The sequence below is a fragment of the Manis pentadactyla genome, chromosome 10 (genome assembly GCF_030020395.1).
Source record: "Manis pentadactyla isolate mManPen7 chromosome 10, mManPen7.hap1, whole genome shotgun sequence".
Taxonomy (NCBI): Eukaryota; Metazoa; Chordata; class Mammalia; order Pholidota; family Manidae; genus Manis; species Manis pentadactyla.
This window is the reverse complement of record NC_080028.1, coordinates 101,502,322-101,520,449: the sequence shown is the minus strand read 5'-3', so window position 1 is coordinate 101,520,449 and position 18,128 is coordinate 101,502,322. Positions and strand designations below refer to the sequence as shown.

General features: G+C 54.1%; 1 protein-coding gene across 3 annotated transcripts in view; it reads left to right on the top strand.

The window, feature by feature from the left end:
• Positions 1-18,128, top strand: part of SDK1 (sidekick cell adhesion molecule 1) — a 1,051,799-nt gene that overhangs the window by 973,575 nt on the left and 60,096 nt on the right. For all 3 annotated transcript variants that reach the window (XM_057487434.1, XM_036932860.2, XM_036932859.2), the window contains 4 exons: positions 9,148-9,342; positions 10,585-10,786; positions 14,148-14,251; positions 16,843-16,913. In XM_057487434.1, coding sequence (XP_057343417.1) covers positions 9,148-9,342; positions 10,585-10,786; positions 14,148-14,251; positions 16,843-16,913 — 572 coding nt within the window. The remainder of the gene's footprint in view (positions 1-9,147; positions 9,343-10,584; positions 10,787-14,147; positions 14,252-16,842; positions 16,914-18,128) is intronic.

Below are 18,128 nucleotides of genomic sequence, written 5' to 3'. Positions count from 1 at the left end.
AAGGGCAAGAGGAAAGGCAAATGTTTACCAATTTCCTGCTTCATTGAGACAGGGCCTGGGGCTCTCTAAGTCTCCTGCAGGGGAAGGCTGTGGCCCTCCTCAGTGTGACTCTGCCTTGATGCAATTCCTGGAATTGCCAGATAGAAATATTTTGCTATGAATACAGTGTCTGAATTAGGTGACCTTTGGAACGGCAGGTTCTTGCTACTAAAATCACAATAAGCAGCTGAAGATGCCTCTGTGAGCTAAGAAGCAATCACAGACACCTCTCAGGTCACACAGTTGGTCTCAGATGCAGCCCAGCCTTCTTAGGCTGGTGTGCAAAGTGCACCCAGTTTCCCCAACAGGGCTGTCCTACTTCCATCCATTTCTCACTCCCCTTTCCACCCAGACTTGGCAATCCAGCCATCAAGTACTCCCTGGACACCGTGTCCACACCGGGCACCGTGTTATCACAAGCAGGATGCTGGCACGGGGGAGGGGCTGCACCCAGGTTCAGCCTCTTCACGTCAGAGAGGGTAAGGCAGACGCAGAGAGGAAAGGCCCCGCAGCCACACCAGCTTCCCCCGCCCCAGGATCCAACTTAGCCTGAATATTGGGTACTGAACAGCCCATGATTTCTCCTGGACTAGAGAAATCCCCTCTGTATCCCTGCAGGACTCAGTCCAGTGGAGTATTTGCTTTGCATTCACCAGTGGTGTGTGGCATCGATTTGTTCTCCATCACCCTGGTTGCTGGAACGCAGGGTTCATGCTCATCAGACAGTAAGAAAAATCTAGAAAGGCAGCTATGGCTACATTATAGGAAGCTCCTAAGATGTGCTGAGAAGTTTGAGTTTTAATCTGCAGTCCCTGGGGGTGGTCACTGAAAATCACAAAAACCGAGGTAAGGAGAGGGTAGTATTTAAATACTTTGAGCCTTCCAACCATGGCGACACAGATGACAGGACAGGGCTGTGTCTGCCTTTAATGCAAGCAGCACCCCATTTGAGCAGCTACTGTTGTAATGGCCGACCGTTGTAACTGTAACAAATATTGTTTGGGTAACCTGTCACCTGGATATTATTATAGCTTGCACACCAAATTGTACATGCTGTAGGAAAGATGGGAAAACAATTTCTGAAGATTCAGATTGGTGTTCATGGAGGAGAAAGGAAACATCTTTTTGCAAGACTCACTTTACATCCAGAGACCTTGAATCAATGTTCCCATTCCAGCAGCACAGCCTTCTGAGTATATAAACACCTCTGCAGCTCACGCTTTTGTAATCTGTATCAAAACATGTTCTTGCATTTCCAAAAAAGATTAACAGCATGAAACACTGGCAGGCTCCCACAGGGAAAAACACTTGCTTATTTGCGTAAATATTTTACTACAGAGAGCTTTCAGCATTTAGGCCTTCCTTTGGGGGATGCGGTGCAAGCCGACTGAGCATAGCCACCCCTTCCTCGCTGGCCACGTCCCCCACACTCCCTTCAGTGCAGTTAAGCTGACCTGATACATGTGCGCTTCAAACCCACAGGTCCTCCCTGACCAGACCTGCCAGACCTGCCAGAACCTTCCTCCACCCCACCAGGTTAGAAGTCTTCCTGCCTACCGAGGGCCTAGCATTTACCTTTAGCTTATTACAAAAGGGTGTGCAAGGACTCTGCTGAGAATTAGGAGCCCAGCTGTATGGAATCCATGTTTGCAAATGCATAGTTTTGATCCACTACTACATTTGTCTGCCCCAGCCCTCAAATGGATAAGCCATAAAACCAACAAGTCACACAGCATCTGGGCTAGGCTGGCGTGGGCCTCCCAGGGTCGTTCAGCTGCTGTGGGTTCTCTGCCCGAGCCCTGGGTGTTGGGTCCTTCAGCACTCACTGCCAGCAGTCAGCAGCACATGCCGCAGGGGTGGCCTTGGCTTTGGGAACCTGAGCACCAGGGCCCTGCAGATGTGGCCCTGCTGCTGTATCACTGAACAGGCAACTCCCAGCCTGATGCCCTTTGTTTGCCCATAAAAGGCTTGCGACTACCTACAGCGTGTGTACACAGCCCTCTGAAACCATGCTGCCTGTCAGGCTGTGGCCAACCCATCTGGCTGGGGCATCCCCCAAAGGAAGGCCTAAATGCTGAAAGCTCTCCATAGTTTCTGATCCTGCTGTAACCACACTTACATGACTAGCCTCTCCACTGAAAGGCTCTTATCTCTTAACACTGTCATTTGTCTCTAAAAATGCAAGAGCTAGTACTCAGCTGTTGCTTTTTGCCATTTCTGTCCAAAAATGCCTCTCTTCTATTGTTCATTGAGCCCAGGGCATTTTAAAAACACATCAAGGTAAGATGTGTATTAATCTATATGTTCAACAGACCCCAGAAGAAGGACTAGAAGATATTACACTTGTTTTAGGGCAAATAGTAGGAAGATACAAATATAACCACCAGGCTGAGGAATTATCTCCCAGTAGCTCAGTGTGGGAACTGGAGCAGACACGGAAATAATAACCCAGATTTCCTGCAATTACAACAAATGGCTTTGGGCTTTGTAAATGACATACATTACCCACTGGTCATCCCATGGCTGTGAGAGGTGGGCATCATCTCCACACGACAGTGGCAGAGGCCAAGGGTCAGCAGACTTTGCGGCCCTGTTGCAAACACCCCTATTCCTGCATAGCCCCAGGCACACCTTAAGCAGCAGGTCCATGCAGTAGAATGATACACGGTCATTAAAACTCATGTTTCTGAATGAGAAAAAAATGTTTTTAATACATGGTAAGAAGAGGGCAGAATGAAAAACCTATATTTATAGTAAAATCAGTTTTGTTTCAAATTCATAAGCATGTTACCCAAAAAAGGCCCTTTGGTAACACGGCTGCCTGGAGGGTGAGGCCACTTCATGTGGGGGCTGTGTGCACATCCCCTCCAAACGCCCTGGCACGCATCCCAGTCTGTCCCACAGCACCCAGGGGGTCAGCACCTGGGCCTGGGCCTGAGGGCTCCCTGTGAGTGGGCTGGCATGGGGGAGCTGGGGACAGGTCGGAGCCCCTCCACTGGCTCTGGAGTCCCCTGTGGGACACAGCTCGGGGCAGCCCCCAGGCCCCTCTCCATGCCGCCCTGGTAGCCGGCCCAGGGCTCATCTCCTGGCCAGCTCAGCCAACAGGGACCCAGGGTGAGCCCGCAGAGCAAGGCATTCACAGTGTCCCTGCTGTCCTGGCGCACTCCCTTCCACAGCATCCCAGCCCTCGGGGTGGCACCATGGCTGGCCTGGCTCAGCAGGCTGGGCTGCGATCTGCCAGCCACTCCTGGTGGTGCTTGTGTCTCCTCCTCCCCCACTCGTGCCCGTGGCTCCAGGCCCTGCTGTGCAACTTGGACCCCCTCACCTGGCTCCCTCCTGACACAGGTGCCCCAGGGCTCTTCCAGGCCCGGGTTTCTCTGGCCGTGTCCCAAGCAGCGTGTCCTCTCCAGATGGGACCAGCACCCATGGAGCCTGGCTTTGCTTGAGTGGGTGCCCCAAGCCGCCTCTGATTCCAGATGCTGGGCGGTCTCTCCCACTCTGTCACAGTCACCTGGAAAATACCCCGTTGGGCAGACAAACTGTTTTCTCTTTTGCCTCCTTTCCTTCAAGTCATCAGAATCCTATCATTTTAGAGAAGGAAGGAGCTACAGAAAACAGCAGGGGGCCTCCAAAGGCAAAGCCCCCCAGCTGTGTCCCACTTACTGTGTCCCCTCCCCATCCCCAGCACAGACGGAAGCTGACACCTGCCCAAGGGCAGTCAAAGGTCTAAATGTGACCAGGTCACAGGCCAAAAATACAGAGGCCTGGTCAGCGGGACTAGCTGTTTCTGTCATTCCTGGCACAGGGGAGGGAAACGGTTCCCTCCCTCCCTCCTAAGCTCTAGGCTGGCCTAATGATTAAGTTGGCATTAGACAGATTAACAGAGAAAAACATTTAATTTCTTGCAAATGGGAGCCCCAGTGATATGAGGCTCAAAGAGGTGATCAAAGCAGGCAGCTTTTATTCCCTGTAGACAAAGAAACAACAAATCTGTGAAGGACTGACAAGGAGAGGGCTTTGGCTGGGGTAGTAAGTCGGTGCAGCAGGAACGGGTTTGTTCCCACGTCCTCCTGGGCCCTAGATTCTGTCTCTGGTCATAAGAGCGGCTCTCCCCTTCCTGGTGCAGGGATGGCACCTTTCCCATGGGAGACTGATCTCCTGCTTTCAGGGCGCAGAGGAGGTCAGAGCATCTTTCTTGTACTGGCTGTTTCTTAAGTAACTTAATTCACAATAATCAATGCACGAAAGTGGCATGCTTTGGGGCAGCACATCCTGCTCCCCTTTGGAAGCTAGACATGAGAAGCTGAGAGGCACACTCGGGCTGTAGGCTGCTGTGCACACCTGCCGTGTGGCTGGGGGCTCCTGAGGCACACGGAGGAGCCCACACAAGAAAGCCTGAGAACCCAGGGCAGCATGTCCTCCAGCTGCCCTCCCAGGCCAGGTGAGGCGGGGCAGGCCACGGGGGTGCGGGAGTGAATGCAGCCACGCAAATGCAGAGCGCACAAAGGGGGCCCCCACAGGCTGGGGCGGGGGCAAGGTCAGGGTCCCTCGGGTTGTGCGCTGGGGGCAGACGGGAGGGCAGAGGTGGAGTTGCTGGCAGAAGGTCGACCCAGACCAGCAGGGCCAAGAAAGAGGGCTTCCAGGGACTGGTTCCTGTCTGACCCCCAAATGCTGCCATCCACCAAGATGAGCCTTTGACCCCAGTCTTAACACCATCCCAGGATGTTTAGCTCTAACAGGAGGGTCTTCTGTGCAGAGATGGAATGGTAAGGAATGAACGACAATGACCACTGGCTGCCATCTCCACTGTCCCTCATGATTAGAACTGACAGGGTGAACAGCAGCTTGAATTAGTGACAGTCCTAATCACACACATGACCCTCCAAAATGTGAAGAGCAGACTATGGAGACTCACGCAGGATGGTGGGCCTACAAGGGCCACGTGGTCACGGCATCAGCATGCCCTCTCGCATTAGCTGCGCACCAGTGGCCAGGTGGCTGTTTGCAGACACTGAGGAGCATGTGGTCAGATAATCGCTGCATCTCCTGGCTCTCCCGGGTGCAGGTACACTGTCTCACACCCTGGAGAGGAAGCCCATTCAGCTCATCCTACCCGGAAATCTGTTGTGCACAGAGGCAGGACCCAAGTCCCAGACATACATGAGTCACCTGTGTTTAATGCAAAGTTAATTTCTGCCTCTTGGGGGATGATTAGTATCACCTCATCACTAGCAAGTATTCAAAAGACTGAACTCACACTGGGTCACACTGTGTCCTTGAGGTTTTCAAAATATTGTGTTTGGTCACATTCTTATTGCTAATCTCTGCATCTGCCAGTGCAGCCTTTAGGCCTGATTAGGAAGCTTGGTTTGCCTTTACAGAATATCTTTCCTTAGCTTCTTTCTTTAGGAATATGCACGTGACAGTGACAGTGGTCACCAGCTCCTTGCAGGAATGCAGACTGACTTTACTCCAGCAATCAGGTGGAAATGGAGGTCATTACAGGGCTGCTGCCTGACCCCAGTCCTATGTGAGGCTTGCTTCAGTCTCTGCATATGAGCCACATCCCCACGCAGATGGCACTGCCCTGGGACTGGCTGGCTTCCACCCAAGCACTGATCTCTTCCACATGCCACTCTAAATCTGCTGAATGGGCATGGCTGTTCACCCACAATCCCACTGTGAACCACAACAACAGAAAAATAATAATATGGCTTATAAAAGCTGGAGGTGAATCTGTTGAGGTTAGGGTCAGTGTAAGAACATTCATTTACATAACTTTCATAGCAGTAGGTAAGCAGCAGAAGATAGAGGTTAGAGTTAGTAAATAAGAAAACATAAAAACAAAAGGCACATAAAAGAATACGGGTACTCAAAGTTGTGACAGGCAAGCCGGAGAAGGGAGGCATGTTGGCCTCACCATCATTCAGTGAGGAGTCATAGATGCTGTGGAAAAATTAGAAGGCAGAGTAAATTGCATAAACTGTAGCCGTCATGGGTAAGTCCTTGAAGAACCGACACAGACGAGGAACCTGCGGAAGGGTTCACACATCTGATGAAGCAAATGCCCAGCACAGAGATGCTAGTGAGAAAAGCAAGGTGTAGAACAGGGTGTCACCGTGTGCATAAAGAACAAGCCCCTCCCAAACACTGCTGCTCCTGCATTCTCAGACTCTCATCAGGAGAAAGCGGCAGTCTTGCCTTAGCAGAGGGGGCCTGGGAGTCTTGGGCCTGGTGCACAAGACTTGCCTCAGACTACTTGTATTGGGTCAGTATTATATTTGAGCCATAAGAATATAACATGGTTCAAAAAGTAACATTTTAATGTAATATTGTAATGCCCTTTTTAAAAAGGCAGCTTAAGCCTAGTTTTCCAAGATGCACATGAATTCCATGACAAGAGAGGCTGTTGCCAGACAGAAGACAACAGGCCACAGACTCTGGGCCTGGGGCAGTTCTTGACCCCAGGAAGCAGGAGGCCATGGATAAAAGGCACGTAGAAGAGGAGCTGCAGTTTATCCCTGGCCTGCCCCGCCCGGCTCAGTGCAGAACTCACACCGTGCCAGGATCCCACAAAGCCTGCTGTAGCCGGGCTGACCTGTGGCCAGAGGTGCCTGGGAGCAGCTCAACCACACCCGTGCTTCACGGCCCTGTGCTGCCCGGCGCTGGTGCTTGCCACCCTTGCCCAGAGCTGCCATGCTCAGGCATCTGCAGAACCATCACCACATGGGCACCCGGGTGGGGACCAGAGGCCCCAGAATGAGAGGCCTGCAGCCATGACCAAGAGGCCACGAGCACACCCAGCCGAGGAACTGCTCGCTGTGGAGGGTGGAGAACTGGCTGCCACTATTGATTTGTAATCATATTACAACCTAGATGGAGCAGGCTAAGAGCTCTGCCTGAGCCAGGCCCTCCTGAACACCCCCATGGGGTTCAGCCAGCAGTGCTCCCGGGGAGGGGAAAGGCATTTCCTGCCAGTCTGTCCGCCACACAGTCTAGCAGACTCAGAGAGGGCAGGCCACCTGCTCACCATCACACAGCCAAGAACTGCAAGGCCCGGGCTGCAGCCCAAGTGCTCTCGCGGTACACTGTTTTCTCCTGGACATGCTGCTCGCATGTTGTAGGCAGCTGGGCCATGTGGTCTCACATGATCAGGATCTGGTAAGGGGATTGTATCCCTTGGCTGGAGGATCAGGGTGAATGTCTTCTCTGCACAGGAACTGTATGACCCACTGGAAGGTAATGGCATTGGAGCCAGACTCAGGGCTCCAGTCCCAGCTCTCTGCCTACTTTCTCTGTGACCTCAGGCTGCCTACACACCCTCTCTGAGCTTTATTGCTTCATGAAGAGTCAGGATACAGATGCTACCTGGTGGGACCATTGTGAGGGCTCGCAGGGGTCTGGATGGCCAGGAGTCAGCAGGAGGATCCCATCGTGCTGCTGCAGAGACCACCTTGTCCTCATTTCCACGACTCGAGGGTCCAGGAGTCTCAGAAGGCTCGGGCTTGTTTCCATCACACCCAAACCCCAGACTCCCACCCTACAGCTAGGGAAGGGGAGGAAGGGGGAGAGGGAAGGTCTGGCAGAAGAGCTGGCCTGACACCTCCACGCTGCCCATCATTGGTGAGGGAACAGGAAACCCTGGCCAGAGGCCCAAGGCCTGCTGGGCCACACCCAGGAAGCCCAGAGAGGGCGGGTGGCCTTGGTGAGGACAAGAGCTGCAGACCACGCAGGGACCCGGATTCAGGGGCCTGCAAACCGCAGTCCCTGTGGACAGGGCAGATGACAAGGGCCAGCAGTGGCTAGGGGCTTAATGCCAGGGCACACTGTACGGCTGACCCTGTGCAATTGTGTTCACAGCCTCCCACAGGCGACAAAGTGCAAGCTCTGGGAAAACGCCAGGAAGGCTGGTGACCAGTGGGGCCTAAGAACATGCGGGAGGGAATACAAAGCAGCAGAGCAGACCAAGGGCAGCCGGGCGAGCGGTTCTGGACTTCTGACTCCCTGTGCCATGCACGTGAGCAGTTGCATCTGTGCAGGTGGCCCTCCACCCACAGGAGGCCCGTGTGCAGGCAGAGCTGACAGAGGACAGAATTCAGCTCTGTGGGTCCTCCTAAGAGGCCCTCATTTGACTTGAACGGCTTCTCTGTCACTAACGTTTGTGGATGCCATGGCACCCTGCCCATTCTGGTTTTAATCAGCACAGGAGCTTAGCAGCTGGATGCGGTTGTCCATAGGCCCAAAGGGAGGCTGAGCATGCTGTGTCCTGGATTGGGACTAAATGTTGGCACTGCCTGTTCAGACGCGGGCTGAGGGGGTCTCCACATGGCCTGGTTGGAAAGGATTGTTCGTTAAAAACAGCTGATCAGTCACAATCCCTTGATAATCAAGGAACCTGGAGAGACGTGCAGACTGAGGGGAGCCCTCCCAAGCTGCTTCGTAAGCTCCCTCCTGCTTCTCTGACAGGAGGAGGATCATTTTAAGTGGACCCTCCAGCTCAAGACACCACAGAGGCTTCTTGGGGGGAGTTGGGAGCAAGGGGACAGGAGAGCTGGGCTGATGGGCTGGAATGGAAACCAGTGGAGCAGCTGCTTTGGAGCAGAGCAGGGCTGCGGAGACAGGGAAGGAGGGGAGGTGTCAGTAACCATGTGACAGCCAGTGGGGACTGACCAGCCACCCCTGCAGGCCATGCCCCTGGAGGAGGTGCAAGGAGGAACCTTCTAATCAGAGGTGCTGCCCTCACAGATGGGGCGGGGGAAGGGGTCCAGTCAGGAAGAGCATGAGTGCTAGGCTGTGCCCCAGGTCCCTGCCACATTCTCTCCACATGACAATGGCCACAAGGAAGGTGAAGCTGTTTCCACAGCTTGTTTCTGTGAAAGATGCACAGAAGCAAGTGTCATGGGGCCTCTCACCTGAGGGCCCTCCGTCACCATGGGGTGACGCCCTCTCAGCGGCACCACGACAGCCTCCTGGGCTGCTGAGGAAGAAGGAATCAGTGAAGAGCAAATGTCTGGTTTCCATGCAGACAAGATCACAGGGTGACAGGGTGCAGGGTCTCCCTGGGCGCCAAGGCATGACCGACAGCATGCCCTCTGTGCCCCTCCGCAGGCTACCAGATCGCCTACCGCCTGGCCAGCAGCCGCCCCAACACCTTCACCACAGTGGAGGTCGGCACCACTGTGAGGCAGTTCACGGCCACCGAGCTGGCCCCAGAGTCAGCATACATCTTCAGGTTGTCTGCCAAGACGAGGCAGGGCTGGGGGGAGCCTCTGGAGGCCACGGTCATCACCACTGAGAAGAGAGGTAAGATGCGAGGCCCAAATCCACTGTCACAGACGTGGGCTCAAATGGGGGCCATGACCTTAGTGGCACGAGGCTTCCTAGATCAGGCCCTGTGTGTCCCGCACAGTGGGTGGCTGCAGGAAGTAGGCACTGATTAATGCTGCCCTACCTGGAGCTGCTAAAGTAGAGGGACACGGGTTTGCTAAAGCTTTGACATGACTTCAATCAAATCCAAGTGAAAGTACTAACATGAACGCCCCTTAGGTCCACAGCTAGGCTGCTGCTAATGGGGAGGGAGCTGCGCCCACACCCCTCCCCATCCCCCACTACCACCCCTGGCCCGGGCCCCACCCTGAAACCCTGGCCCACAGCACCACCTGCTGTTTAGGCCCCTAGAGCTATGATTTCCACCCCAGCGCAGACACCATCAGTCCCTGAGGCTCAGGGAGAGAGGCCAGAAGAGCTCTGCCTGTCACCCCCAGGTCCCGGGGAGGACCTGGGGAACCAGGCAGGGGAATCATGGGCCAGAGTGTGTGCCTAGGGAAAGGCATGCTGGCTCAGTTAGAGGGACAGCTCCTTACAGCCCGACCCCATGGGGCCAGCAATCAATTGCTGCTTTATTACATGCCATGCATTTTAATCAGAATCAATAATCTTCATGATAAACAATTAAACAATTATTCCTCCCTCTGTGGAGTTTCTCCATGGAAATAGATCGGGTGAGGAGACATGCCAGTGGGCAAACGATCCAGCTCAGAAGCCAAGTCCTGGCCCCACCCTGCACACCAGGCCCAGAGCACCAGGGCTGGCCCCACGCACCATGCCCGGGAGAGAGCTGAGCTAGAAGCCATTAACACCTCAGGCTCACTTCCAGGGAAGGGAAGTCAGAGTTAAGGATGCATGCTACCCCGGTATCACAGCGCCCAGAGGAACCTGAGGCGCTCAGGAGAGCCCAGGCGCCATTTGGGGGCCTGAGTGACAGTGCAGCACCAGAGGAGCCTGGCTGGTTCACCGTCTCCAGCCCGCTGGCTGGCTCCGAGAACGAAGTGTTCCAGGAGCAAGCTAAGGTCTCAGTCAGGTTCAACCTGGGGCCTGTCCCAAGTCATCTGTAAGAACTTCACATCCCAGGAAGCCACCTTCAAACTGTCTAACCCACACAGCCTAGCATCGTGGCAGCCGAGGGCACCACATGGACCTCACGTGGAGCCATTCCTGGAAGAGCAGCCTCTCACAGGCCCCTGATGTGTCTTCTTTTGGTTGCAGAGCGGCCAGCACCCCCCAGAGAGCTTCTGGTGCCCCAGGCAGAAGTGTCCGCTCGTGGACTCCGGCTCCAGTGGGTCCCGGGCAGCGATGGGGCCTCCCCGATCCGGTACTTCACCGTGCAAGTGCGGGAGCTGCCTGGAGGAGAGTGGCAGACCTACTCCTCATCCATCAGCCATGAGGCCACTGCCTGTGCCGTTGAAAGGTACCAAGCAGGCCAGGAGGGACCAGCCCCCAACTGGCTCCTGCCCCCAGAGTACAGAGTCTGCATGGCCCAAGGAGATGCACCTCTGAGAGCTCAGGTCTCTTTAGGCCAACTCTCCCACCCTGGGGGCCCAGGATTCCTGCATTCTGGAGCCCACATTAAGCACCCACTCAGGCCTCTTCCCAGGTCTGTCCTTCCAAGCATGCCCTGTACAGATAGTTTGCTCACCCCAGGAATGGACAAGACGCGGGTGATGGGCACAGTGAGCTCCAGTGTCCTGTCCCCTACGATGCACATGTTGGGGAGAGGCGAGGGGTGGGGGAGGGGTGGGCCTGGCTGCCAAAGCCATGGGAGGGCCAGGAGATGTCCTTTCTGTGTCCTCTCTCCAAGTCAGCATGGCAGAGTCTACTCAGCACTGTCACCCACTGGTGACAGCAGATGGGGAGATGGGAGGCCATCCCCCTGCACAAAAGGAGAACCACATTGACCCTGTTGCTAAGGGAACCCCAGGCACAGGATAGGGGACAACACCAACCCCACAGCTCAACTCTTAGCTGCATGACCTTATCTGGGTCCCTTCTCACAGTCAAGGAGACTCACACTGAGAGGCGCTGAGAAAACCACCAGAATCCCACAGGCCTGAGCATCTAGATAGGCCTCTGGGGCTGCATGCTGGCTTCCAGCCCCAGGCTGTGCTGGGCATGTCACCCTGCAGAAGCCCCAGTCTCTAGTGGGCAGGCCTGCCCCAGAAATGGCCCTTGGCATCCTCACTGTCGTCAGCCCTGATCTCAGACCTTCTCTGCTGAGCTCCCGAGTATGGGGACAGATGCTAAGTAGCAAGTCTCTCTCCCTCTGTAGGATCGAGAACCCTGGCCAGCACCTGATTAAGGTGGAGGAGGCTAAGACCGTGGTTTCCCAGGTTGGCCAAGATTCCTCACATCTTTTAGACTCAAACACCACAATTCAGCAGCCACCATACCAGACACTGTGCTTGCAAATTCCACATTCGTTAGCCCTTTGAATCCTTATGGTGGCCCCTAAAGGGGATATCATGTCTGTATTCTACAGATGAAAATTGAGGGTCAGAAATCAGGACCTTGCCTGTATATAGCCCCCGTGCAGCCTTCATTACGTCACCATCACTGTTGCCTCCCCAGGAGACGGCGCTCTGCATTTCCAGCAGAGGCGTGTGCTGTCCCTGTGGCATCTGGAACAGCCCCGCAGCCAGCCAGGCCAGGCCCCCTGCTGTTCCCATTTTACCGAGGTTGAGGCATAGATGTCATAAGTAATGAAGATGTGCCTCAGCTTCTCCAGATGAAGAAGGAGCTGCTCAGATGCTTTGGCTCCAACATGCCCAGGGCCCGTAGCTCAAAGCTTCATGGACACAAACCCCCCAGCTCATTTGTGAGGGTCTGCGGTGCAGTGACAAGTCAGTGTGTTGTCATCCAAACACAGATCTCCACTAGCCCTGAGGTCTTGGGAAAGTGTGTCTGAGCTGACAAAGCCTCAGTTTTCCTGCCTGGGAAGGGCAGGGCTGGAGGGACAGTCCTGTTGTCCCTTCAGCTCTGTGCATCCAGGATTTGCCTGGGCACTGAAGGCAGCAAGCGGGCAGTCCACTAATAAGGCGATCCCAGATCATCACAGCTATCCCCTGGGTTCCACCAGCAGTCCTCTCACCCCGTGATCCATGGCCATGGAAGCCAAGGGCATGGCTCCCGGCCCTGCAGGAGGAAGCACTCCATGTCCAGGGCCACCCCCAAGCCCTGGAACTCTCCTGACCCTGCCAAGTGAGGCACCCTGGGCGCTTAGCTTTGTGCGAATGTGGGCGGGGTATAAGCGATGCGCCCTCTGACACCCAACTACCCATTCTGTCCTGGAGCCTGCTGGAGTCAGCCGGCCAGCCGAGGGCCGGGACTGCATTTTGGAAAGGAAGGCCTGTTTCAGGACCAGTTAATCCGGTGGAGGAGAGACTGCTGCCCGCCTCCCAATGGCCAGAGCCAGGACAGATGCCACCTCTGCTGTGAGGGACAAACACGCAGCAGGCGGGGTCGCAGGGAAATGGCATATTGTGCACTTGATAAGCTCCCTCCCTGATAACAGTCCTGATAGCTACATTTCCCTTTTTTCTTTTTTTAATCATTGTTTTTACATTTTACTTTTGCCAACTGTATGAAATCTGCTAGTGGCCAAAAACAGGAAAATGTAAACAAAAATTGAAAACAAGAGGTTTAACCCTCTAAACCTTGTGGCTGTGCCTCCATCTAGAGCATATGGACCTGGCGCTCTAGGCCCATGTTGAGGCATCACGGGTTTCTGGATGGTGGACACATCCCACAGGAATGCAGTCCAGTGAGGGAGAGAAGGGCTCCGAGCCCAGAGCCGTGTGGACACACTGGGTGTCTAGGGCAGAGCAGAGATGGTTGAATGTTCAGTGATATGATAAATGATTCTGCTGTTCCTCAACCTCCCACCATCCTGCTATGTGCCCAAACCAAACACAGCCGAAAGGGATTACCACATCAAACAATGGGGCCAGTCAGAGTCAATGTGCCGGCCCTATCTCCACTGGATTATTTATTTTGTTTTTCTTCTGCATAATCTTTAAAAATAGAGCCATATTAAAAATCAGGTAAATTTGGCCAAAGATGTTATGCATGGGTTTGATATTTATTGTTCTTTGTGATGCAAATAAGAGTCCTTAATAAATATTTTTAGTACTTTGATGATAAATAAGGAAATGCATAAAGGCAGCTGCGGATCATTTCTGAAATGTTCAGGACTCATAGATTTTATTGCTGTAATCCGAATGAATGAAGGAATATGTGGAGCTCCTTTTTACAAGCCTCTGCATTTGGCTCCGTGTGAAGAGCATGGACTGTAAGCCATGGCCCACCCCCACACCCTCCATGCCCTCTGCCACCCCCACACCCTCCATGCCCAACCCACATGATTAGCTCCTCCTGCATAACTCTCTGAGCTCCTCAGAGAGCAGGGGTTTGCTGCAGAGGAGCCTCTAAATACAGGAGGAGAGGTTCTTCCCAAAGGAGCCCTAAGGAAAATCTCATCCCCTCCAGGAAGCTCTGCACTCCACTCCCCTCGGGGAAATTCCTCCCTCCCCAGGCAGGCCACTAGTACAGTATGGGTGCTGGAGAACCACTCCCCAGGCAATTCTGGGGCCCCTAAGCCCTCCCAACCCCACTGCTGGCAGGAGCAATTCCATCCCAGGGACTCCTTCCTCCTTGCCACTAAGCTGGCTAATAAGGCCAGAGAGCTCAGGGACCGGGAAGCCCTTCTGCAGCAGCCCCAGGGGGCAGGGCAGAGGGAGGCCTCACTGCAATCACTGGTCTCTTCTGTGTTCCAGGCTGAGGCCCTTCACCTCCTACAAGCTGCGCCTGAAAGCCACCAATGACATCGGGGACAGTGACTTCAGTGCAGAGACAGAGGCTGTGACCACGCTGCAGGATGGTGAGCAACCTGGTCCCAGGCCAGTGGACATCCTTGGGCCACTTCCCGGCTGTGGCCTTTGAACCCTGAAACACTGGCTCCTACAGAGAGGCCCCTCCTTCGTCTTGAGCCAGGAAGAGGTTATGGGGGAGAGCAGCAGAATTCAATTAGTGACAGCTTGGAGCACTCCTGTAAAGCCTGTGACCGTGAATCAAGACTTCAAGGGCTTCCAAATGGAATGGAAGTTTCTTTGATTAGTTTCCAAACCCCTACAATCCATTAGCATCCCAGAAACTGAATAATTTATAGGGTCATTAAAAATACATGTCAAAGGGTAGTTGGGTTTTAAGAGGTTTCCCCATTTTTCCTCATTCACAAACCACTCCACAGTTTCACCATTTGACAGAAGCACAGTGAAGTGGTGGAAATGAGATCCCCTAAACACTCCAGGAGGTTTTCACCGCCTGTGCTCCCTCAGAGGACTCAGGCCCAACATCCATTGTCATTTCATGTGCCGCCCCTGCCAACCCAGGTGCGCTGGGAGACGGCATCATCCTACATGTCCTGGATGACAGGCAGACTTCTGGACCGGAAAAGGCTGTGGATGCTGCAGCTCAGATCCCAGACTGCAGGCCTGAGCCCTTGGCCCGCCCAGCAGAGCTTTACAGTAATTCCCCACACCTACCCCAGAGCACTGGCTTCTCATTTAATGCACCCGGGGAGCTGCCTTACAACAAACCCATCTGCAGCCGGCTCCCAGGTGCCTCGTCCTCAGCTCTGCTCATTTTATCACCCAGGAGTTTAGCTCCTCCTCCACAAGGCCTCAGGTGACCTTAAGGACCAGCAAAAGGGCTAAGGGGGCCCCTTTTAGCTTCTGAGCAACACGCAGACATTATTTTGGTGTGCACAGAGCGCTCCCAGCAGAGCAGAGCCCGTGGGCTGTGTGTTCCTGACCAGGAGTCTCCCCGCATCGGTGGATGTTCCTCGAGAAACTTAGTTATCCTTTGTGATTCCTATTTCAATCCTACATTTAACACAACTGAGGTAATATTTGTGACTAAGCACTAATTCTTAGAAGAAGGAAACCACACAGCAAGCTGATTTTGTTGGCTTCTCTCCGAGGATAGGGTGTGAGGGCAGGACACAGCTCAGCAGGATGGGCCCTTTGGAAAACACATCCAAGGGTTTCTCCAGGCTTAAAGGCCTGCGTTACTCCTTTGATATTCAAACGCTCCTTTGATATACCTTTCCTGCTATCTTCCTTTCCTGAGATGCACAGTTTCTCTTTGTGCTTGCATTGCACTGTCTCCAGGCCCTGCACAGCTGACACTGAGGGGCAGGGAACTGACTCCAGGGACTGGAGAGCCCTGGAGGGCCTTTGAGTGTGTGGATGGTTTGCTAAACATTTTCTTATTATGGTGATTAGGATATTGAAGTAATTGCAATCAGGTATGATTAAGAACGGTGGCTTAGTGTCCATTATTGACTAGAGATAGAAGAGCAGTAGGCCAGAGGGCATTAGACAGAGAGGAGAGGACTGGGGCGTGGCTGAGGCCAGCCTGACCCAGGGACTGGGTGCTGGACAAGGGGGCCTGGCAGGTGCGAAGGGAGGGAAGGTTTCCAGGCCTGGGTGAAGGTGGCAGAGCCAGGCTTCCATGATCCATACAAGACTGGTTCATGTCCTAAGGGCAATGAAACCATAGCCCTTGGGGTTATCTTTTCTACAGAAATCTACAGGAGCCTCTCAGAGCAGGTGACCCAGGGACAGAGTCTTAGTGATGAGTGGAGAGGGTACGGCAAGCACACAGTTGTTGGGCATCCTGAATCATTCCACTGAATGACATTTAGAACATTTAATATGTGTCTGGTCTCAGGATCCTGCACTGGGGGAGCCATAAAGAGGCCAAGTCAATATGCTGAGACAGGACTATGCCGACTCAGCAGGAGCAGTGGTGGCCTAGGCGTCAGAGATCTGTGGGGCATGGCCGACCGCTGGAAGGGTTTTAGTGTCCTGGGTGCAGGGCATAGCCCTGGGCAGAAGTCAAACTGACCTTGTCTCTCCAGAGAGAGAGCCATCACTGGTGCCAGAGCATAGCAGATGCCCTCCAGCCACCAGAAGTCAGCCTCCTTCAAGACAGTCACACTCGTGGTTAAGCCAAGAGCACATGGCCTTATTTGGTCATTTGTCCTGTTCAGAAGTCCCTCAGAACCTCAAAAATATGATGTTCCTACTCAGAGGAGGGGTGTGGATGCCTGAGAAGGTCCAGGACCTGCAGGAAGGCCCCCAGGCAGGGCTCCCAGGGCCCCTCTGGTGGCATAAGTGCTCCTAGTGGGGGACCCAGATGCATTCGTGTGTCTCTGTGTGGGTCTGTTTGTGGTGCCAGACCTTTGTTAGGACTGCACCTTGTAACTGGGGCACAGGCCTTGCAAGTGGGGAAGGGCATCCCCAGGGAGCAGAGGGCAGCAGGGCATTGGCCTGTGGGCCTCCCAAGTTCTGGGGAGCAGTCCTGGACCTTTAGGTCCTCACCAGAATTGGTTGAGGCCGGGCCCGGGATAGTGGCCACGTGCAAATGCAGCCACCTAATCTTTGCTTCTTCTTCCTTGGATTTCAGTTCCGGGAGAACCTCCGAGTTTCATCTCAGTAACGCCGCACACCACTTCCTCTGTTCTGATCCAGTGGCAGGTAAGGCCCCAGGCTCCCTGGCGCTGCTGGGTAAATGGCCCTGTGCTCACTCCTGGCATTCAGCATCAGCGCAGCCCAGGCCCACGTCAGGTGCTTGAGAGCAAGACAAAGGCAACACCCTGGGCTCCTTCCACACTGGAAGGGAACACGGTGGCTTTCCAGAACAGTGTGGTTTCCAGAACAGTGAGAGCATGACTGTCATGCACATGCAGAGTGAAGTTGAACTCAACTTGTCCAGGAGGGACCAGCAGGCAGGGAGGGAAGGGAGGGAAGGTTTCTGGGCATTGGGTGAAGGTGGCAAAGCCAGGCTTCCATGATCCATACAATCCTGGTTCATGTCCTAAGGGCAATGAAACCATAGCCCTTGGGGTTATCTTTTCTACAGAAATCATTTGCAACCAGACAAAATATCTACAGGATTACATGTGTCCTCACTAAGTCTGAGTCTTTAATCTTCAGTGAGCATTGAGTCAAACCAAGGCACGTTCTCCTAGATAATCAAATAATCCTTGGTGGGACATTAAACATCATCTAACACAACATTGGAAGGGCATGCTGTCCTCTCTTTGTATGGTTTCCAATTTGGGTATTTTTTGCTGACAATGAGGGGCATTGAGGACAAACCTAACAGAGGGGCAGAACAGCCACGGCAGGCCACTGAGGGTAGGCGGGATCTGCGGGAGGGGCTCAGCAGGGCTCAGGAACAGGGCGTCAGCTGGGCCTGGCAGGCACACCAGACCAGGTGTCAGGACCCGTGTGGTGGTAACGGCATAGTCAAAGCTCTGGCCAATAAGGGATGTTCCTGAGGCCAGAGCTGGGGGCTCTGATAGGGGAGGTGGAGGGCAGGTGCTGTGGTCTGTGTTCAGAGCCTCACTGGGGTGAGGTCTGCCTAGGAGGGGCGCCTGTGAGCTGGGGACCAAGAGAGTGGTCCGTGTGGGCAAGAAGTCCTCCAGGAGAAGCAATTGTCTAAGAATGTGCTAGCATCACATCCAGACTCAGTGGGAGGGGAGGTGATTTGGGAAGTCAGGAGACACAGGGACCCAGGTGAGACACGGTCTGGACGTGGCCTCAGAGAGGGGACAGAGGTGGGCTGGAAGGGGTGCCTTTGGAAAGGGCGTGGGGCAGACGGAAAGAGACAGGAGTGCTAGGGGACACAGAGGATGCTTAGGGAGCACATCCTAAATAGATCAACGCCACAGAGCCCTGAGGAGGATG